The following is a 23622-nucleotide window of genomic DNA, read 5'->3' as shown; positions in this document are numbered from 1 at the left end:
TACTGTTGGGGCTGACCTTAAGACTTGGGAACACAGAGCTAAAGGGATCTGGGAAGAGGACAGAAGTACCTACTTCCTGAGTGACTAGGAGGCAAAGGTTTGCAGGTCTCTAAGCCCAGGGGAAGGGCATTCGACTCAGGTCAAAGAAACACCAATCTTTTGAGGGAAACTATATGTCCAAATTACAGATGAGGAAACCAAAGCTCAGAGAGTTTAGGTGAATCATCTAAAGATTCCCAGCTAGTTGGTGGCAGAGACAGAGCTTGAACTTTTGGCTGTTTGATTCCCAAGTGTGAGTTTTGATGTCATATTTCCCATTTCAGAGGCCCTTTTAGTCCCAGAAAGGAGTTGAATGAGTGATAGTCAATGCTAAAAGATGCAAAGAGCATTTATTTTAAAAACTCACATATTTGGGGTTGTTGTTTCAATTAGGTTCTTCATAGTCTGAGATTTTAGTATGTCCATGACATCTTAAAATCAACCTGAGTATTAGGTAGGGGTATAATAAACCAAATCAGTGGAACCAGAGGATGATCAGGTTCTAAATTTTATTTTTAAAAATAACTATTCGTACGTTTCCAGAATCATTTAAGAGGAAGCTGGTATAATTTTGTTAATATAGCCCTCACATTTTAGCAGTGTCTCTAAAGTGCTCACCAACTTGGTTTGAGCAGGAGATTGGCAGTGATTTGGAGGCCATGCCATAACATGGGCTTGAGCGTCCAGTGAGGGAAAATTAAAGAAACTGACAAAGCACCCTTTGGAGGATGATGACAGAAATCCATGTATGAAAATAATCACACCTTGGGGATCTTGGAGGGTCTGCAAGCACTACCGATTACTCACCAGTTGTAAGATCTCCCAGCATTAATCCATTTTGGCAGTGGGAGGGATGTTACCAAATGACTACATTGCCTGCTCGCTTCTTCCAAACTCCTGGCTGGAAAAGAAAAATGAGTGAATATTCACTTTGGATGATGGAATTGTTTCCTGTATAGAGTCTACCTCATGGAGGTCCTTCAGGCCAGTAAGCCAGGATTTGAAATTTTATTTTTCTGTTGACCACATTCCAACAAATTCTGAAGCATCTAAATCCTATCTTGGAAGCAGTTTCCTTAAAGTTTAACCAGACTCATGTCAGGCCAGTGACCACCAAGGTTATTTTTTTTAGCCTTATATTTTAAACATGATGGAAATGTCAAACTTGGCCCCATCATATTGGATGAGAAGGGGGAAAAAAACCTTCTTGGTTCTTGAAGGTGCTGTAACATTTTTAGGTCAATGTTTACTTAACTTCCAGCACATAAGATTGTTGGAAAAAAGTGCACTTGCAGGAAAACAAAATAAAACAATTTGTTTTCCCCTGTTGGTGGGAGACATTTTACTTAGAAACAGTAAGGATAATGTGGGATAGAAGGCAAGGGGAACTGCATTCAGGTGCATGCAGGTGCTAGAAGAATTCTTTGGCCACCACAGATTTTGAAATGGTTCCTCTTCTTCAGGTGGTACTTGATGGGATTGTCATAAAAAAAAAAGCCCCATTATTAACTAATAAACCTCAGGAGGCACTGAGTGTCTTGGATATTTAAAGGAATGAAAGAGAGAGGTAAGTGTACCATCCTAGCATATTACTAACCCTTGTCAGCAGAGAGGAGGTTTTCTTTGAAGAGAGGCACTAAACACATTTTCACATTATACCTACAGAGAGGGTTCACCCAGGAGCCAAAGGCAGGTTATGGACCACATCAGAATGTCATCCAGGAACACGATCTTCTCTCAGCTCGGCAGGTCATGAGGACCTCATTCTTTTTTTTTTTTTAATTTTATTTATTTATTTTTGGGTCTTCGTTTTCTGTGCGCGGGCTTTCTCTAGTTGCGGCAAGCGGGGGCCACTCTTCATCGCGGTGCACGGGTCTCTCACTGTCGCGGTCTCTCTTGTTGCGGAGCACAGGCTCCAGACATGCAGGCTCAGTTGTTGTGGCACACGGGCCTAGTTGCTCCGTGGCATGTGGGATCTTCCCAGACCAGGGCTCGAACCCGTGTCCCCTGCATTGACAGGCAGATTCTCAAGCACTGCGCCACCAGGGAAGCCCCGAGGACCTCATTCTTAAACCTGGGACTATCATCAGCCTGTGGAGAGACACTTTGGCTATGCATACCGCTCACAGGCCTGGGAAGAGTGTCTTTGTTCTACATCTTACTGGGTGGCCATTGAATTGTAAGCCTGGTGAAGAAACATTTTCTTCAAAGTGTTGCAGACGGTTGGGGGCCAGAGGCAGAGGGCTGTGGTCCTGGACAGTGATGCTCAGAAGTCTGTTTAGTTATTGTAGAGTCTGAACTTCCAGATAGATCTATTTCCTGAACAAGCCATGGGCTCTGCAGGTGAGATGGAACCTCAGATGGCCCAAGTCATAGATTACTGTCTTGTCACTAAATCTACTAGCCTGTGCCCCAAGTTTACAGGAAAACAAGTATTTGCTGTGGGAACAGTGAGGTGGTACAGGCTACGTCATATGGAACAGGCAGCACTTCTAGCTTCCACCTGTTAAATGCCTTGGCTCCAAAGACCATTTTATCTCAGGAAGTATTGACCAGATTCCTCAGAGCTAGAGTCTAAGAACAGAGTCCACAGAAAAGAGGAGCAGGACTAGAATTGCTGGTAGGAAAGGGAGAGTCAGGATTATGAGGTGGGAGGAGAGAGTTCCAAGAAGGCAGTGTTATCGGACCCTGTCTAGTCAGGCCCCAACAAGGGTCCTCCCGCCCAGTGTTGTTTGAGCCCGTAGAAGGAGACCAAGTTCGGTTCAGAAGCAAAGGAAAGCTTTCTTCTTTCATCGGAGGATGGAGAGGTGGACGCTTGGGCTCTAGAGCAGAGGCTGTGGGCGGGGCTGCCTTATGGGGATCTCATTAGCAGGGAGGGGCGGGGGTGGGGTTCTCACCACCTGCAGCAGCTGTGGCTCAGGCTCCAGATTGCAGTGCCTGGTGCAGCTTCTCCGGTCATGGCCCGCTGCCGCCATCTTGAATTGAGGTGTTGTGTGCAGTGCTTCTCCACACAGCTTACCAAGCTGGGGTGTTAGCACAGCGGTTCTGCGCTGGGAACTCTAATCCGATGTGTTAGGTGCAAGTCCTCTGCATACAGCCCACTGCAGGCAAGGAAACTAGATTAAGCACAAAATAAGAGGTTAGACCTTATCACCTGGATTCCATCTTATATTTTCCAGGGACCCCAGTGGGCTTTAGATTTGAGTTTGGCTGGAAGAATATCATGGATTATCTTCAAGAAAGCAGTTTTATAGAGTTTCTTCTGTAGGACTCTAGAGCCTTTGGGCTGGGCTTGCGAATGGAGAGGGCTGACAGGGAAGGGGGTGAGAGAAAAGGCTGTTACGCATAGCCGTGCTGTTGAGTTTTGCACAAGGGCACCACGTCTTGGGGGATGTAATTCACATCATAAGCAATATAGGTTTGACATTTGTTATGGTGATTTTTCCTGCAGATGTGATAAAGTGTCTTGTTCAAAGAAACTCAGTATGTTATCACAGTTTTCTGACATATGGAAGTAAAGTGCCTTGAGGAATGGGTGCCTTTTTCTAATTCACACAGAGGCACCAAATGGGCTAGCAATGGCCCTGAGGAAAAAAGCATGGTACTGGAAGCCATTGTATACCATAAATGATATTAAAGCAGTAGAATCAATGAAATACTCTAAGGAGAATTTGTTTATTTCTTACCCTTATCAATACTGTGGTTGAGATGGAGGCATTGAAGGTTAGTATTTTTATGTGGAGGATAAAAGAGGATCATTGGAAATGAATCTTTCTCTTTGTTTTAACCTGTATCAGAATGCAAGGACTTTTTATGTTCTGAAAAGGGTTTTCTTTTGCAATCCTAGCTTGTCCTAACTCCCTCCCACTAGGGCATGAGACCATTTCCCATGGTTGCTAGATGAGATTGAAAGTGGCAGGAGAATGGAAAGTGGGAAAGAATCACTACTCAAGTCAAAACCACTTGGGTTGCCTGTGAAACCCTTGATTGTTTCAAAAGCATCATTCAAAGCACAATAAAATTAAGTTTGACTTTTAATCGTTACACCTTAGGTAATGAAGGGCCTCTAATAAAATTCTCCCAATTTATTCTTTTTCCTATATCCTTGGGAAAAGATTTAGGTGAGTGAGTTGAGTTTAAGGCAAATGGAGCCATAGCACCAGTAAAAAAAAAAGTCTACTAATCTTTCTTGCAGTAGAGTTAGTATTGCCAAAAAAGGGGTACCTAAGCGATTATATGTAGAGAACAAACACTCTAATCTTGATGTTATGATGGGGGACATTTCACTGATTAACTTTTTGAATAACTAGTTTGCTATCTACTAACTTTGAAGTATTTCTTACAAAAAGATGGCTGTGGGAAGGTTATATTCAAACACACCTGGATAAATCACCCATTGTTTCAGTGAACCCAACTGTTTTTTTCTATCTGATAAATAAGTGACTCACTTAGCCTTGGAGCAGTAGAAAGACTTACCAAGATCATTAATTACATTTTCCCATCATGTAAACATTTGTGTCCGGGAAGGGCTGTAGTGGGCAGTGCTGTGAATTGAGAACAGACAGGCTGTCCTGTTTGTCTTCTAGGCTTCTAGGTTGACTGCATAGGTGTGCTTGACTTTATGCAGTTTCTATGAAAAATTCTGCATATCAAAGAACACAGTGAATTTACGTAGGAGCTTATTACATAAAGGAAAGATTAAGGGATGTGTAAGAAAAAAAAATTAAATCTGTTTTACCATTTGAGATTTGCATTTCCAACGGATGCTTTTCATTCTATAGCTTTCCACTTTAGGGCAGGATCTAAGTCTGATTTTCAGAAAACAGTCATCAGAATTAGTTGGGGGAGCTTGTTAAAAATCAAACAGAAAACCCAGCAGATTCTTGGGCTCCCACCCCAGATCAACAGACTTGTCATTTCTGAGGCCTGGGAAACTGATTTTAACAAGTTTCCTGACCCCTCCACCTCCCCCAGGGTGACATGGAACACGTTAATATATTTATGGTCTCACATTCTGTGTTGTTTCTCTGGTGGGGGGAAGGGGAAGGGGGGCGGAGAGAGAGGGAAAGAGAAAGAGAGAGGGGGAGAGAGAGAAGGAGAGATTGATTGATCCTCAGTTTTGTTCCAAACCATGAACAAAGAGAGTAACCTCTCTTGAAGTTTCCTTCCCTCCTGAAATGAACAAGGAAGCAGTTGGAGAAACCCCGATTGTGTCTGTAAAGGGCACATAACTGGTTGTGTGGGCTGATAAGCCTGGGGCTGAAAATATTTGAAAATGCAAATTTGCAAAACGATGACTTGCATGGATATTTAGAATTTTTTTTGATAAGTGGGAGCACACTATCATAGTTCGAATCCTAGTAAATTAGAATTTGTGACTATTTATAAATAAATATAAACTCGATTCTTGTCTAATAAGATATTTGGAATTTTAAAAAAATCTGCAAAATATCCAAGCCAAGAGTTGAACATTCCAAGGTTTCATAAATTAAGGGTTTAAAAAAATATGTAAATTCTTGAATTCGGCCATTAATTGTGCCTGTTAACAGGCTTTTATAATGCTAACTAGGTAATATAGGTACTATATAATTTCTCTTAATCTCATCTCATCTAATTTATTCATACCCCTATACATCTTAATTTACATTATATGCTGTATAAAAGCAAATGTCATTACAATATTGTCTTTTTAGACTTTTCAGTGAAGTTGTGTCTACCTGACAATCTGAATCTAGCATTCTCAATCCCTTCATGAAATTGGACATGAAGGGAAATCAACTTAGGTGGCTAAAATGAATAGGAAACCTTTCATGAGAGTTGTGTTTGTGGTCTCCAAGTTCCCCCTGCCTGTGGGCCTGGCTCTGGACTCTGGATGGAGGTTGAGGGGAGGGGTCTCTTGGGGATTCCTTCTTGGTTTACTACTGTGGTGAGGCTGACAGCAGCTGCTTTCCCAGGCCTGGAGGCTTCCAACCTTGGGGTGATGTGCAGTTGCACTCCCTTGTCCAGCCCATCATGACTTCCTGTTCTTTTTCTGTAATGTTTTTCAGATCCGTTCCTTCCTGTTGCTTTCCCAAGCCTGATTCTGGTCCAGGCTCTAATTACCTCACACACACCTGCACTCTACTCACATCCTCTTTCCTGTCTACAACTTTTCCTCTCACCATATTTTTTTTTCACATAGTTGTTAGAATCCTCTTCCTTAAGCATCATTTCCATCACACTCCTCCTCCAGCAGCTTCCAACTGCATCAAATCCAAGCTCCAGGTCCCCTCTCATTGCCTGGACCATTATCTCCTTTATAGCTGGACTCCACTCCAGCCAAGCAAACGTCCTGACACTGTCTATACAATGCTACAACACACGGTTAATTCAGTCAACTCTGTCAGATCTTCAGTTAATCATCTGGATGTTTTGTGTACAAGACGCCAAACATCTGGATTGACTGAAGAAATCTACTGTGTTGATGGAGGGTTTTTTTTTTAAACTCAGTTGACCAGATGTTTTGGCATTATGTAGACACATCACTGTCTCCTACATTTGTCTTAATGTCTTGTCCGTATAACTTTCTCTTCACCTGGAACAGGACCTGTCTCCTCGATGCCATGTTCTCCCTTCCTTCCAAATTATGGTCAGAATTCCCTCCGCCGCAGAGCAGTTCTAGATTAATCCCACTAAACCACAATCTTGGTTCCTTCTAGCGCTCACTCAGTTTTTACATATATAATTCTTTTCAACTGAAATCACCGTGCTGTGTTTTTATTTTGGAGTGTCAGCCTCCTTCTCTACCTGCTGGATTATAAACTCTATAGTTATATTAGAGGTGTATTGTAAAACAATCTGGTTTGTGTAGCAAGAGGCATGGTAGTCTAGTGATCAGCTGAAACTCTGGATTCAGTCTTGTTTTAAATTCTAGCTGCTTTGCTTCCTGTGTGACCTGGACAAATTACTTAACTTTGCTAAGCCTCAAGTCTCCTCCTCATTTGTAAAATGGAGATAATAATAGAGCCTACCTCATAGAGTTGTTTATGAGGATTAAAAGGATTAATACAGATAAAGTGCTTAGAAGAGTGTCTGGCATAAAGTAAGTATCTGTTAAGTGTTAGCTCCTATCATTATAAGCTTTGTAAAAGCTTGGTTTTCTTGTTTATTCCTTCTTTAGTCTGTGACAGCTAGGTAGGTAAGGCAGCTGATATCGTTCCCATGTGAGAGAGGAGAAAACTGATATTAAGAGGTTATATAGTTTTTCTGTTAAAGCAGTTGCATGTCTGAAGCCTTATAGCCTTGCGTTCTACACACTGCATGTTGGCCCTCAGTTCTTTCTAGTCTCAGGAATTAGAATATCGCTTTCTATAAAGAGCAGGTACTCAAGGAAGCCATATAGGTGTAAATGGGTTTTCCTACAGAGGTTTTCCCAAAATGGTCTTTGGATCTGTGCCCACCTGTGACAAAGTGGCTTATGTTAAAATGAGAAAAAGACAATGTAGTAAGGTTTTCCTAAAGCTAAATTTATTCAAATGTTAGAGCCGTTTCTGAACTGAAGTTATCTCCTTCCTTCATTTTTAGTGTAAAAATGTCCTAACTTTATGAAATGATGGTAATATTAAGTGATAAAATATGGAATAACACTATATTGGATCCTGTTTTTTCACCGGGGGGGGGGGATATACTGGTTTATTTATTCATTCAACAAATATTTATTAAATGTCTGCTCTTTGCTAGGCATGGTTCTAGGCACTGGATCAACAGTGAACAAAACTGACAAAAATCCTTGTCCTCGTGGAGGGCATTCTATGGTGGGAGGTGATTGATAAACAGTAAGTAATTAACATCTGTAAGGCTCGGTTTCCTCATCTGTAAAATGGTAACAAGGGCCCATACCTACTTCATAGGGTTGTTTGTAAGTTAAATAAGTTAATAAGGCAGAGTGCTTAGGAGTTCATAGTGCCATTGAATATAATTAGAGAGGGAGATTGAGAGGGACTGAGAATGTGGGGTGGGGATGGGCTGCAACTTTAAAGTAGAGTGGTTACTGTAGGCCTTATGGAGATAGGGCCGTTTGAGCAGACTTGAAGGAGGTGCGGGAGTCGGTCATTTGGACATCTGGTGGACGAGTATTCCAGGTAGAGGAACTGGCCAGTGCAGAGCACCTGAGATGGACCACACCTAGCTCATCTGATGAAGTGCTGGACAGTTGGTGTGGCTAGTACAGTGAGTGATGGGGAGTGTGGTAAGGGAGGAGGTCAGGGATTGAGGGGAGGGTGTGGTGATTATCTAGAGCCTCATAGGCCGTTGTGAAGATGTGGGCTTTTACTGTGAACGAAATGGGGAGCCATTGAAGGGTTTTGAGCAGAGAAGTATAACAATGTGATTTATGTTTTAAGAGGTTTCACTTGGCTGCTACGTTGTTAATAAATTTAGGGAAATAAGTGTGAAAGCAGGGAGACTGGTTACGGTGCTTTTATAAATAGTAGTCCACATGAAAGTTTATGGTCCTTTTGACCAGGGTGGTAGCAGTGGGAAGTGGTAAATAATGGTGAAATTCTGGATATATTTCGAAGGTAGAGCCAACAGATTATCATAACAGACTGGATATAGGGTGTGAGATGAAGACTGGAATCCAAACTATTTGGCCTGAGTAACTAGAAAAGTGGCATTGCCAATAGGGAAGATGGGGAAAAGTGCAGGTGAAGCAGGTCTGGTGGAGGAAGGGCTAGGACGGACGTGTAGGTGAGTTCAGTTTTGGACATGTCAGGTTTGATGGGACATGAAATCCACATGATGGTCATTAGGAAACTTCACTCTGAAATGGACCTAGGTCTCACAAAATAACATGTATAACTTTTCTAAATTAATTCAAAAATCACTTGTTGAATTCTTTAGTTGCTTGGGAGATAGCACCCATTCTTAGTCTATTCATTTACACCAATAATATAGTAAAAGTTTAGAACAGAGATAAAGTGGTCACATACCTCTTACCCTGAATAAAATATTTTCTAAAAAATTGCAAATTAAAGAACAGTTTACTCACATCATACAAAAAAGAGGTAATTCACAAATTTTAAGTTTATTCATAACCGTTGAGAACTAGCCATAGAATATATACTACTTTAGTCATTTATTTTTTTTACATGATGCCCTTCATTTCAAATATATTATTAAAACACTTGAATAATAAAGCTCCAACTAGATTAGTCAGAAAATAAATGGGAAAGTCACTTAAGAGTTTTCTGCTCTCAAAATTATCCTGATTATTAAAAAGTTCTGGAACTGCAGCAATGATTATCATTTCTGGCATCATGGAATGAGAAAATAACAATTTTCTAAAAGACAAAGAACACCTTCTTTTTGACTGGTGCTCTGAAGAAAGCCTCCCGAATGTTTTTGCTGATCAAATAACATGAATTAATATCATGATCTGAACTTAAAGGAATAATCCCGAGCAGATGTGGAAGAGAGAGACCAGATTCCTGTCTGCATTTCACTTAGAAGCCAGTCTTCCCTCCAGGTAGGATTCTCCATCCCTAACCCAAAATATCTTCCAAAAAAATATAAATGATGGATTTGTACATTATCACTTACAGAGAATAATTCAAAGAACTATAATTACATTTCCTTCCTTTCTCCCCCCTCTTTTTTTTTTTCTGTGAGATTTGGACTAAACTGAGGCAAAAAGATGAGCAGAGGGAAAAATAAATGTGAGCCAAGTGACTTTGGAAAACTCCCTCAACAGAGAATCTAAAGGTACAAACTAGTCATAAAAAGCATAGGGTGCAGATGTTGCTACAATTTAGAACTTCACCAAATTGTCTGAAGTAATCACATAAAAGAGAAATACTCTTGAAGGTTGTCATCTTGGAAAAAGGTTAAAAACCTTTGTGAGTTCTTTAGTGCCAGTGCAAGAGTTACTACATAAGCTTTTAGCTAGCCATGAAACAGAATGGGAAAAATAACCAGTTGTATCCTGGAGCTACCTTTGGTGGCTTGAAATCAGCCATGGTGAGAGTATTTACACCACAGAAGTCAGCAAATGATGCAAATCAGGGCTTTTCTTGCTTTCTGTTTTTTTAGGGAGCCAATTTAGCTGTGTACCACTGAAAACTCTGCACAGGGATTAGCACAACCCTTAGCATCTGTGACAAAGATGTTCAAGTATAGCTTTGTCAAGGAAGATTTGGGGGAATAAATGAGTATTCTCTCTACAAGCAGGGGACTTCTAATACCCATCTTAGTAAGATTTGGTGTTTTATTTCTCTAGGAATTCAGATTTCATCGAATCCTTATTAGAAAGGATTTCTCTAAAATATGGCTCCTGTTTCACCTCTCTTCATTAAAAGCTAAAAGAAAGGAGATAAAATATATGTGAGACAGGAAAACCTCCTGGTCTCTAGTAAGCAGAAGTGGTACCCCATGATAAACTGTATAGAGTCACTGGAAAGGAGTCAAAGCCATAGAGAAACCAGACCTGCTTTTTTTTTTTTTTTTGGTGAATGACGGTGTTAAAGAATGTAACCCCTCTTAACTTCTCTACACCCCGTACATACAAATTGCTTATACTGATACAACCCTCAATGGTAACTCACTTCACACATCCATTTTCTTTCTTGTTATCGCCAAGATTAAACAGCATGTTGGGGCAATATTCTGCATTTATCTAACCTTTTCCATTCAGGCCACAGTGATACAACAGCACAGGTTTATGTACCTCACACGTCAGATCCTATCAAGAGACTTGGTAGTGACAGTCTGATAAGGACACCATAGCTTATTGAACTTGTTCTAAAAACAACAGCAGCAAACCACTCATCTCCTCACACTTTTTGATGACCTTTTTCTATGGTGTCCCCATTTTTAGATGCAGCAGATGCATTACTGACTGCGTGGCCACAGAGCATACAGAGAGCTGAGGGCATGTGATAATGTGTGTTTTGATACTATACCATTAAAAATTCTAGAGCAATCTGCATTTCTTCAATTACCTATTGAGAAAGGAGAGGTCTAGAGTTAATTTTAACTTTCACCTCGCTGACAGCTTCAACCAAAGTGAAAAAAATGGCTTGTCAGAAAATGAGAAAAAACAATTGCCAGGAGTTGCTTTTCTTTCTGTTCTCCACAATGCCCAGCATCACCATAGATAACAAAGGAGATGGCTACTGGACTTCACTGTTTCAGGATAACATCCCTAGGGCAAGTACATAGAGAAAAATAAATCCAAATAAATATAAAATTAGAATGAACTATACAGGCTAATTGTCTTACGTTTTCTCTTTTTTTGGTCTTTGAACTCATTTTATTTCATTTTTGCAATTCACATGGCCCCAAAACGTTCCTGTGACATTTCCAAAGATTTTACTATAAGCACATTTAATACTATATATGACAGATAATTTAACCATGTTCTTAAGCTTTTAAAAAATTGTTATTGCTATTATTCAGTTAAATTCAAAATGAGTTTTATTATCATGGTGAAATTCTGGTAAGATTCTAATCTCTGTAGAATTTCAGATCTTTCTGCTCCTTGCAATTTAAAGCAGGATGAGGCGCATTCAGTCAACCTGTTTTAATTTTTTCAGTTATCTTCTAAACCTGTGAATACTAGTCTTCTGGCTGTGCCCTAGAGGCCTGTGGTCCCCTCTATTTTAGGGATAAAACCACACTGTTTTAGGTGGACACAGTCGTGGAGGAATGGTAGAGAAACCTACGGGGTACTTCAATACAAATAGATCCAGTGGTAATACTTTTCATAATAAACAACAGAGACTTTGTGAGTTTAGAAAACAACAACATTTTGCTTTGTGAACATCTGTAATACAATTGATATTACAGCGGTGAGGGAAAGATAGGGCACATTTCCAAACACTGGCTTATTTGTGGTGGCTTAGCATCTGTTCCCCAGAACACCTTTATCATATCCCTCTTTTTCTCTTTGGAACGTTCTCCTACTTCTGAAGCCAAAAAGAAAGGGGGTGTCCTTCTGTCTTCTCACCTCAGGTTCTAGATCATAAAGAACAAATTATGAAATATTTCAGGCATACCAAAATGTAAAGAGAATAATGAGGCTTGACTACCCAACATCTATCTTAAGAAATAAAACATTACAAACACAAATGAAGCCCCCTGTGTATTCCTTCTGCCTCCTCAGAGGTAACCACTAGTTTTTATGTTTTTATACTTTTGCTACATGTATACATCTGTAAACAATATATAATGGTGAGTTGTGTGTTTTAAATTTTTATATAGGAGGTTGCCTATTCCTCACATTATTTTTAAGATAAACTAGTACACACAACTCTGGTTTATTAATCTTCGCCGCTTACAAAGTATTCCATAGCATGGATGTATAATAACTTATTTATCCACTCTTTGGTTGATGCTTCAATGTATATTTAGTACAGGTCCCCTTGAGCAATGTGTGAGAATTTCCTTAGGCAACAGACCTAGGATTAGAAATTCTGGATCACTGGATATGAACATTTTTAACTTCACTAGATATTGTCAGTCTCCAAAGATTGGATCACCAGCAGTGAAGCCAGCGGTCTGTTTAACAAGCCTTCTATGATCAAAGTTTCAGATCCATTAGTCTGGATGGGGATAATGGTGGTGGGTAGTATGGCAGGAATTTGAATTTCTAACGTGGCTGTAAGTGATGCTGCTGCTGCTCTAGTGTAGCGTCTGGGGCTACGTTGTGAGAGCAAGCGCTCTAAAGAAAGCCTATTGGATTCCACTTCAAAAGAGAGAGCTGATGAGACACTACCTGAAAAGACGTGGCTGGTGAGGTTTTACTAGGTAACTGGAAGTTAACCTGTGGTATAATCTTGGCATTCAGATTCTAGAAAACACTGACTAAATAGTACAGATAATATATAGTAAATAACCAGCATGACTGATTGATTGTCATAAAAGGCTAAATTCTTAATAAGTTCTATTGCCAGGATGGGACCTCTGCATGTGCTCCTGCCGTTGCTGTGCTGAGAAGGGCAGAGGAGTGAGCCGGTAGCCTGGGGTCAAGCCAGGGTGTGCAATAAGCTTGGCTGACATTACTTAGTGTGTTATTGTCTTGACTGCATTGGCCTAGACGCAGGCGTGAACATTCACTTAGGGGTTTCTTAAGATTTAAGGCTATTGAGTCTTACTGATTTGGCTATTTTTAGATATTTATATGCAAAACAAAACCATCAATCTTTTTATTACATAATTTAAAAATCATATTTCAAAGTTAGTGCTGTGGTAACAGAATGCCAAAGAGGTTTCCCTTAAATATTCTTTCTGTAAAGATGTCTTATAAAAAATCTTGAAAACGGAGCCGTCACATATTTTAGGGTAAAAAGATACAAACAGATTTGTACATTCTGCAAATGGTTAACATGTAAACTAGAAGGAAAGTGATTTTATTTCAGATTTAGCAATATAAAAGCTCAATTAGGGGGAAAAAAACATGTACCAGTAACCAAAAGCATTTGCTTACATCATTCCACAATTTACATAACAAGATAATTGTTTTTCAAAACCAGACGACAAGTTCAAAAATGCTTCTTTTCACACCCTTAAGTGATGCTGTTGGGAACAATGGCTGTTTTAAGGCCATTTATTGCAGGCACATTTCCAGCTAGTTCTGGTTTATCATCACTCTCATTTTATCTTCTTTCTTTTTTCTCTCTCATCAGCTTTTTGCTTTCTTCCCTTCTTCTTTTGTTCACTGGATTCCGAGGATCATAGATTTCAAACGTGTCTGAATCTTGCATGCTTGCATCTTTCACTTTTCTGCTTTTATCCTCAAACTGAAGTACATGTGACATCCTAAAGTGGGAGAGAGATGGTTCACTGATTTTTGCATGAGAACTGAAAGTAGAAATTCTACACTACACTTGTCTTGGCATGATGAACCAAAAGGGTACAAAACACCAAGATGGGTTTATTGTTTACTGGTGCTTATACCACATGGATGCCAGCTTCTCAGAAAACACTTAAATTTGAAAAACATGTCTGGAGTTAGTTTGTTTTGTTGGTTTGTATTTCTAGTAGTGAGTCTCTTTGCTTCAGACTTCACTCAAGGTTCCTTTCCTGATGGGAGGTTAAAAGAGTTCTACCCAGAAGTCTTCCTTCAACTAAACTCAGAGAACATTCTTCCAGCTTCCTTTAAAGAGCACACTCAGCCAGGTTGCAGAGCAAAACTCCCGACATTAAACCAGCCCTATCTGGTTTTGTTTTGTTTTCAGCAGTTAAATGGGTCAAGTAGGGAATGTGTTCAGAAAATTCCTGTTCAGATGGTGTTATGAATCCCTTTTCTGGGGAATTGCTGAGTTTAAAAAATTTTTTGTACAAAAAGAAACTGAGCTTTTGGCACGGCTCCATGGACTAACCTCCTCCTCCTACTGTTGATTACAGCAAATCTAACCACCCTGCTTTCCTACTTTATCAAATGCTTACTGGTCTTAAGGTCTCAACATGTGCTTGAATCCTAAGTGGTTGTAAGCTGGCTATGCTTAGCAGCAGAGAAATATGTAAGTGATTAGCTCTGCCTCCCATTAGGAGGTGCTGGGAATAAATAGGGAGGTCCCAAAACCAGATTCTAGGGCAGGTGAATGAATTTGGAAAGAGGAAAGATCAGTTTTTATATATAAACAAAACTACTAAGGCTTTCCCCACTAAATATTTAAGCAGTTTTAAAAATAGGCGCACTCAACACTTTATCACAGCAGATGGGGATAAACCGCCTGAAGGGTTAACACTCCCCACATGTCAGTTGTAACTTGCAGATGAAACCCACATATTACAGTGATTTCTGTTTCCCTATATGAGCAGGGATTGGGCAATAGATACTAGCAGAGATTTCCCTACCCTTTCTTCCTGCAGTACCACAAATGCGGAGGGAAGTTTACTTTTGTTAAAAATTCCCATGGATATACTTAGATTTTGAAGAATCCTAAAACGATTTTGTGAGGGAAATGAAATGTTACAATATTAATGATACTACAATTGCAAAGAGTTCGGTAGGGTTGACTGTTCACCAGGTTGACAAGTTTTATCTTACCACCTCTTCCTTCCCAGAAAAGCTCATTAGAATGCAATGAGTATGAGTGACATTATTATGTGGATGAACTAGAGTCTACTCTTATTTACTGAGGTAAAGCACATTTGCATTTCTATACTTTATTATTAATAATATATTATTTGCATCAGATTTCATAACATGCAATATCACACATGAGAACTGCTGACTTTTTATATTTCCATGGACTTAACCTTGGAAACAACCTCATTTAGAAAGTGCAGCATAGGATTATTGCTTATTTAGATGGAGTACTCAGAGTCTGATTTTCTTGTGCTTTCAGTTTTCTACACTGTTTGAGTATTAGCGTCTGAGAATAAAACAAGCCCCAACTCCTAGCAAAAGGATAATTATTCTCCAGCCATGGTAGCAAGTGACCACTATAACCAGACTGAATCAATCAAACAGGATTTAATAATTAATGGTGACTTGCCTAGGCCAAAATGATCAGTGGTAACTCACTTCAGTAAATACACCTCTGAAAGCCAAATAATCAGTGACAGCCTCATGCTTTTGAAAGTTGGCCAATCAGTGGCAGACCCAGGCCAGTGACATGCTTCTGAAAGCCAGCCAATCACCAGCAGTCTCTCCTGAATAATGGTGCTTCTGAGGCTGATATTAACCCCTAAACAATCCCTGACCCCAAAACTCTACGTAAGGTTTGCAACCTGCTTTGCTCAGAGAGACTGTGTCTAAAAGCAAGCTCTTTCTTATTAAAGTAATAAATTGAACTTTTTTTTTTTTTCAGGTATGGAGAGGTGGTCTTTTTCTTTGATACTCCTTACAATCTATGCAGCATTCCCTAGAGTGAGCTCTTCAGAAATTGTAAGTGTATTACCACTGATGAGGACTAAGTTTAGAAGTGTGGCGGGACTGTCCTGTTAAAGGTCCTTATCACACGTCATGGGGAGCCCAGACTCCTACACTGTATTTCGGTAAGTGTGCAGCGGCTTTCCAAATGATTTGTGCTGATGCCTAACCCCAAACCAGAAAATAGCTGGAATCTTATTCCCTTCAAAACAATTTTATTCAATACTCCTATGCTGATATAAAAATACAAAACCCACTATATTAGTTAACTTATTAATACTTTTCCATATACACATTCTTCTATTTTAAAAATTATCCCTTTCTCTGCCCCAAAAGACAGATGGGTCTTTTGTTATAATCATTTCTAGTAGGGACTGTCCATGTTTCAAAAATGACTTTACCAGAATTTGTCAAATAAAACCATAAAAAGGCAACTTCCTCCTTTCTACGCCATGAGAGGATCTTACAACTACTAGATCTAGTTGGCTTTGGTATAAGAAATGAAATCTAGACATGGGAACAACAGCACAAAGTCCACAAAAAGAAACAGATTTTCCTACAAATCTGAAAGAACAGAAAGCTGTAAAGTAGCTGTCTTTTTCAACTGTTTGTTTCATACACCACTGCACTAAACAAGTCCAACATTTTGATTAATAACAAACCTAAACCCAGAGGAAAGAAGGGGCTATCAGCTTACAAATTACTTCAGCTTTAATATCATAATGCTTAGCATGGCTGGTTACTCAGCATAATATTTAATCTTTAATTGAAACAAAAACATAATCAAAATGCTTCACCCATTTATCTTTCAACATGCTTCGGTCACTTCATTTTAAAAAGCAAAACAAAACAGTTATTATGATTTTCAGCATAATAAACTCCTGACCTGTGTGACTCCATAAATCACAGACTGCATGAATTGAAAGCATGCCCACATTTTACAGCCTCCTGTGAGAATACACATGCAGACTTATTATAAAGACTTAATTCAAGTACATAAGGTCTGGTAGTTTACAATCTTGTATGTACCAATAACTCAATACTATCCACTGTGTGACTGGCCATAGAATTGGCCCAACAAGAGCAGTGAAGCTTTTGGAATCACACACTGATCATTTACATATGAACATTTTAGAACTTGTTCATTTGAAGGCAAAGACAAAAGTTTAGTTCTGATTAATAACAATTTTTCATAAGATCAGATTCTCAAGTAAGGACATTGACTTTAGTGGTTATAGAAATATGGAGGCTTACCATTTTCATAGAGGCTGTGTATGACCAGGGCACTCAAGATGGCGGTTCTCTTGCTCTCTATACATCCCCTGCTCAACCAGTCCCTACTTCACCTACTCACATGACTGATCTTCCCTCTTAATCACAGAGCCTTAACGCTAACTGCCTACGTGTTTGCCCCGTCCCAGGTGGTTATCGTTCTAATGCTTAGATCAGAACCACTCCACCAAGCTAGGTTATCAAAGGGAAACATCTGCCCCACTGACGATTGTTAACCTGAGGGGCTGAGAGGGACATGCTCCTCTGCTGGTTTCCCTGGTAACTGATGAGCCAACCTGACATCAATTCCCCCTATAAATGGTAACCTCCTTCTCCCCTGCAGTAGCTAAGATTGCTGCTGCATCCTGCCTGCCGTCTGCCTTATAGGTGGGGTGTCGCTCCAGGACATTTTGCTTCTGACTTGTAAGATTCCCTATCCAGTACACCTTGGATGTCTCTTTCGCTGTTTCCAGGCTCTTTCTTTGGTCTCACGGTTGGGCAACTACAAGGCTTGCAGACCTGAGGGGTACAGCCCCAAAACAAGTAAGTTTATTCTTTTTCTTTTCTTGTATGAGACTGTGTGGAATTATAAACAAAAGTAAACAAGAGAGTCTTCGAAAAGGACCTGGACCTTGACTAATTTGACATCCATTTTTAAAAACTCTCATTCAATTGTAAGGTAGATTAAGATATGACAGCAGTTAATATTAATTGGGAAAGCGACAGAGGTATAATTCTCAGACATACAGTAAGTGAAATATAGAATTCCAATATTAATAAGTCATTTCAGACTGAAATGCATTTAAATTATTTATGCTTGTGTAATATAAACAGCTATCTTTTTCATCAGAAATTCTATAAGACACTCCCCTTTCCAAGTCTCCCTAATATAGAAACTTACCACTCTACCCTTAGATTGCTGTAGGTGTCTTAACTATTTTGTGTCTGTACTATTTCTCCTTCCTCTAACCTCCGAAGGTTCTAAAATAATCTTTCTTATATATCTCCTTTTAGCATCCCTTTGACCAGAAACTATTGGCTATTGTAATCCACTGAAATAGCTGAGCCCGACCCTTAAAACCCTCAAATGACTGGATCTTCCTATCTCACCAACTTAATTTTGTTTCTTTCATCAACCCTCACCATTTTGTAATTGCCTGTTCACTTAGTTGTGAACATCAGTTATTTGAGACAGTTTGAGTCTTGTTCACAGTTGAGTTCTCAGTCCTCAGAATGGTGATTGGTGCTGGGAATCAAAGCCTTTAAACCCTCCGTATTGGCCAGGACCTCTGGCTAGAACTAGCTGGTTTGCTAACCTAACAGTTAACCTTCTTTTGTGGGCAGGGACTGTCTTTTATTTCTATGATAAACTTTTATTTATTTATTTATTTTGCGGTACGCGGGCCTCTCACTGTTGTGGCCTCTCCCGTTGCGGAGCACAGGCTCCGGACGCGCAGGCTCCGGACGCGCAGGCTCAGCGGCCATGGCTCACGGGCCTAGCCGCTCCGCGGCATGTGGGATCTTCCCAGACCGGGGCACGAACCCGTGTCCCCTGCATCGGCAGGCGGACGCTCAACCACTGCGCCACCAGGGAAGCCCCCTATGATAAACTTAAAATGTCTAACAGGTTCTGCAGAAAGTCTGGAGCTCTTCACAGGTCTACCTTTTCACGACCTCTCATAGCTCAGCACACACTGATTGCTGCTTTTCCACTGCTCTCAGATCAGTGATGGCTAGTTTTTATTCCCTGTAGACTGTGGTGGGAGCATGCCTTATGTTCTTTCCCATTTCCTATGGTACCTAATGTAGAACTAGATAGGATTTCTTTTAAGGCAATATTTCTCAAAGTCTAATCCCAGAGCCCAGCAACAAACGCAGGCTGCACATTACAATCACTTGGGTAGTTTTTAAAACTATCAACACCGGGCCTCCACCTCTAGAGGTACTGATTTAATTGTCTCAGGATGGGGCTCTAGCATCAGTAATCTAAAGTTTTTTTTCCTGGTGATCTAAAAATACAGCCGAAGTTAGGACCACAGCATTAAAGTTTAAGAATCTTTAGGCTTTCAGCTTGAGTTCATTAGCCATTTGTTCTGGCCCCTTCAGAGATGAAGGACAGCTGGTTCCTAATGACAAACTACTCACATACTTCAAGAAGCTTAAGTGGCTTCTGAGCCTATTTTAACTGAGTAATCTCAAGTGTATTATCCATTTCTTAAATATAGTCTGAGTAAAAGGCAAGGAGCTACACTGAATTATTCATTCAACAAATATTGGAGCCTTTTTATGTGTGAGACCCAGTGTCAGACAACAGGGAAATAAAACCAAATAGGACCCAGGCCCTGCTCTCCTAAAGTGAACAATCTGTTAGGGGAGATGAACACACAGGCACCAGAACAAATGTACATTTTTAAACTGCCTGCAAAATGTGAGGGCACAATAAGAAGAGCATCCTCTGACACAGCAGTCTATGAAGAGCCTTCACATGTCTGGTACTGTCTTCACAATAACTATGTGGGGTAGGTGGGAAGTATGTTATTCACCTCCATTTCACAGGCAACCTGAGAGATTCATGATCAAGAAACTTGTAGCTGGTAAGTAGTTGACCAGGTACTTGACTGCATGTCTTCAGAGGTAACAAACTTTCATCTTGTGAAGATGTATTTAACTTCAGGAATAAATCAAAAGTTAATTCAGTGCTAAGTCTAGTGAATAGGATAAAAAAAATCAGATCGGGCAGTGCTTATTTTGGAATACAGCATTTTGAAAAGGCAACTATAAAGAGACAAGAATGATAATCTGTGTGGCTCCCAGGCTGGCCTATAATGCAATTAGAAGTTCCAAAAATGCCTTGAGCCATGTGGGAGGCTCTTTGGGAAAAGACACCTCTCTACTAGGTGAACACTTGCTTTAAAAAAAAGGCAATTTGGGGCTTCCCTGGTGGCACAGTGGTTGAGAGTCCGCCTGCTGATGCAGGGGACACAGGTTCGTGCCCCGATCCGGGAAGATCCCACATGCCGCGAAGTGGCTGGGCCCGTAAGCCAGGGCCGCTGAGCCTGCGCATCCGGAGCCTGTGCTCCGCAACGGGAGAGGCCACAACAGTGAGAGGCCCGCGTACTGCAAAAAGAAACAAACAAAACAAAAAGGCAATGAATTTTCACTGTAAATTTTTATCCCGTTATTGCCTTTAATCATTGCTCTCTGGAATTAGTCCCAATTTCTCCCTATACATCCTAAAATGAGGATGCTAGGTAGGGACACACCGTTCAGCTGGAGGTCCAAGAGGAGCAGAGCCAAAGAGCCTGACACTCTAAGGGTGGATGTCTGGCAGTCTCTTCGCAGGCATCAAATTACTAAGGACTGCCTTTATGATTGATGATGATATCCAGGTATTTTCTGTTACATACATATTTTTCAAAAATTCAGATTTAGCCATGAAAACTGTCCTGTTTTGAATCCTTCAGTGGTTCCCTATTGTCTAAACAATGAAACCCAAATTTCTTACATAGCCTCTATGACTTGGCTTTTGTTCCTCTCTCTAAGCTCCTATGTCATCTTCACGTCGTATGCTCTAGACATCCTGAATTACTTGCAGTTTCCTGTATAGAACGTGCTCTCTCTTGCCTCCTTGCTGCCTCTGTATGGTGATATACTTCTCTCCCTGCTTCAGTTGAGGTGTCATCCCCTCCGGAAACCAGTCCCTGAATCCTCTCCTGGCCTGTCCTGCTCTTTTTCCAGGAGGGTTAAGGTCCTCTTCTGTACATGTCTTAGTTTAGCCTCCCTCACTAGACTGCAGATGGCTCTGTTTTATTGGCCTTTGTAACACCAGTCACCAAGCCTTGATAAGAATGCCCTCAATAAATGCTGAATGAACACGTTTCTGGGTAGCCAGTAACCTCTACAAACCTGGTTTTGTTCACCTTTCTCCTTGAGTATCAATAGATAATTCCAAATTATTTAGCAATTTCAGTTGACCCTTGAACAACATGGATTTGAAATGGGCAGGTCCACTTACACGCGGAGTTTTTCAGCAGTAAACACTATAACACTATATGATCTGTGGTTGGTTGATTGTGCAGATGTGGAACTGTTTCTATGGAGGAACCAGGTACATGGAGGGCCAACTATAAATTATAAGCGATTTTCAACTGCACGAAGTGTGGGTGCCTTAAACCTCCACGTTGTTCAGGTGTCAACTGGATGTTTATAAGCCTTTCAGATAATTAACTCTTCTTTCAGACTCTACAATACTAGAGAAAAGGCTAATAGTCTAAGACCTAAAATAACATATTTCCACCACCATTAAGTTTACGCTATAAAACTCCAACAGATCTTTCTCAAATGAGCCAGTTAAACTGCCTAATGATTGGTATTTGTCTTCTGTACTCAGCCTTAGAGGTATAAGGTAGGGAAAAAAAATACATAAATTGTCCTCAGACAGCCTTCCTCTACTTGGGTTGAAAGGCCCTGCCTTTCTTTGTGAAACTTTGTCACCTACATAATTTGTCTTTAGTATAGTGTGTTGACAGCTTCTCATTTCTCTGTTCGGTTAGAATTCTTAAGAAACCCAACTAAATAATCCCTGATTATTACTTAAGTTATCGTTCTTAAGGGACTTTGGATAGAAACTTAAATGATCTAGTTTATAAGTTTTCTTTTTTTTTTTTTCCTTTTGGTGGGAGAGGGCTTGAAAGGAGACTTGTATTTGAAAAGCAAAAACAGGCTTTTTTTAAAAGAAATTTCAGTGAGACAAAATAATTTTTAAGTTTAACCCACATCTGATCCTTTGAAAAAACCACACCCTGCTCTGTATCAGAGATGGGCCACAGCATACTTCTGTCCATGTCACTTCTCTGGAATGCCCTACGACCTCCTTCACACTGGTTTATGTCCCCTGAGCTTCCAAGGCCCAATTTAACTGCCATTTCCAACTAAAAATCTGACTGCCTTGGGCCTCAGGACCTACTTCTGCCTTTGAATTTCTCTAACAGCTTTTACGGAAGCTTTTGCGGATTGAAGTCAGAAGACCTGGGTTTGAGTTAAAATGCAGTCATTCAGTGTTTCTGTAGGAAAGTCACATTGCTCTTCAGGTCTCTGTTTCCTTATCTGTGAAGAGGGTATGGTAATAAGCACCATATTTACATAGTTAGAACGAGGTTCAAACATCATGCCTCCAATTTTGGTCCAAACACTTACCATTTTAACTTATTTTGTATTTTGTGTGTATGGGTGTTAATATAAAGTGATCTTGTATATATTTATCATTTTTATACTATTCTATTAAACTTCATACCCTTTTTCAAAGTGTTTTCACGTACATTATCATACAAAACTTATTTGATCTCACTTAACTGTAGGTTTATATGTGTATTTATAATATGTCCTGTCTACACTACGCCATAAGCCATTGAAAGGGCAGAAGCTATTTATAGATTGAAAGAATTACAGAAATCTTATTTTTACAACTTTCATAGCATGATTAACATACATTCACTGTCTTCGTATGTTTTTTCTTTGTGCAAAGTAAAGCAATCCTTAGAGGCAAAAAGAAAAAACAAAATTACCTGTAACTCCATAGCTTATCAATAACTACTGTAAACATACAGGCACATCACTTCCTACACTTTGTTCTATGCATGTCTAAATATGTATATACACTTATAGTAAGTCCCCTACATATGAACCTTCAAGTTGCAAACTTTCAAAGATGCGAATGTGCATTCGCCTGTCCAATCATGTAAGTTAGTTCACGTGTGTGGCGTACAATATCACGTGTGTGCATCCTCTACAAGTGGTTGTGCTCTTGTGTACTTTACTGTACAGTACTGTACAGAGTATAGTAGTACGGTATCTTTATTTCAAGCCCAGGATGTCTGGAAGCAAGCGTAAAAGCAGCTGTGATGTAGCTTGTACTGCTAAGAAGCACCAAGCAATAACGATGGAAACAAAAGTGAAAATAATTGAGAAAGTGGAGAGAGGCAAAAAGATGGAAGACGTCGCTCGTTCTTATAATGAGGAGCTTACTAAAGAAGACCTGATGGAATTGGAGGCCCAGAGAGAGGACTAAGAGAGATAAGAGGAAGAAGAAGTAACTGAAGAACCGAAGAGATTCATGACAGGAAATGGCAAGGGGATTTTCTTTATTTGAGGAGGCACTGTTAGTTTTTTGAGGCACAGGACCCGAACGCAGAACAGTACACAAAGGTTGCAGCAGCCGTTCAAAATGCAATCCAGTGCTACCATGTCATCTATGATGAGGAAAAACACAACTACTACCCAGACATCACTGGATCATTTTTTCAAGAGGGTAGATAGAATTGAATCCAGCAAGGAACCAGACCCTGTGCCATCAACGTCAGGCCTGAGTGAGATTGCACCTTGCCCTCATCTCCTATTGCTGACAATCCTTCAGCTCTACCATCTCCCACCTCCTCTCCCTCTTCCAGTCAGTAACT

The 23622-nt window shown here is 40.1% G+C and overlaps 1 protein-coding gene across 2 annotated transcripts in view; it reads right to left on the bottom strand.

Moving 5' to 3' along the window:
* Positions 1-370: 370 nt before the first annotated feature.
* Positions 371-23622, bottom strand: part of CWC27 (CWC27 spliceosome associated cyclophilin) — a 244869-nt gene continuing 221617 nt past the window's right edge. The window contains exons 14-15 of one of the 2 annotated variants that reach the window (XR_010941973.1): positions 2937-3155; positions 371-940 (exon numbers count right to left, since the gene is read on the bottom strand). Coding sequence is in view for 1 of the 2 variants with exons in the window: in XM_067730804.1 (XP_067586905.1) it covers positions 13671-13833 (163 nt within the window). In the remaining variant the exon portion in view is untranslated. Of the gene's footprint in view, positions 941-2936; positions 3156-13172; positions 13834-23622 lie in introns of those variants that run through there. The other variant, XM_067730804.1, reaches the window with a different exon arrangement.

This window comes from Pseudorca crassidens, chromosome 3 (assembly GCF_039906515.1).
Source record: "Pseudorca crassidens isolate mPseCra1 chromosome 3, mPseCra1.hap1, whole genome shotgun sequence".
Lineage (NCBI taxonomy): Eukaryota > Metazoa > Chordata > Mammalia > Artiodactyla > Delphinidae > Pseudorca > Pseudorca crassidens.
Note: the sequence above shows the minus strand (reverse complement) of the source record. Positions and strands in the feature narration are given on the sequence as shown.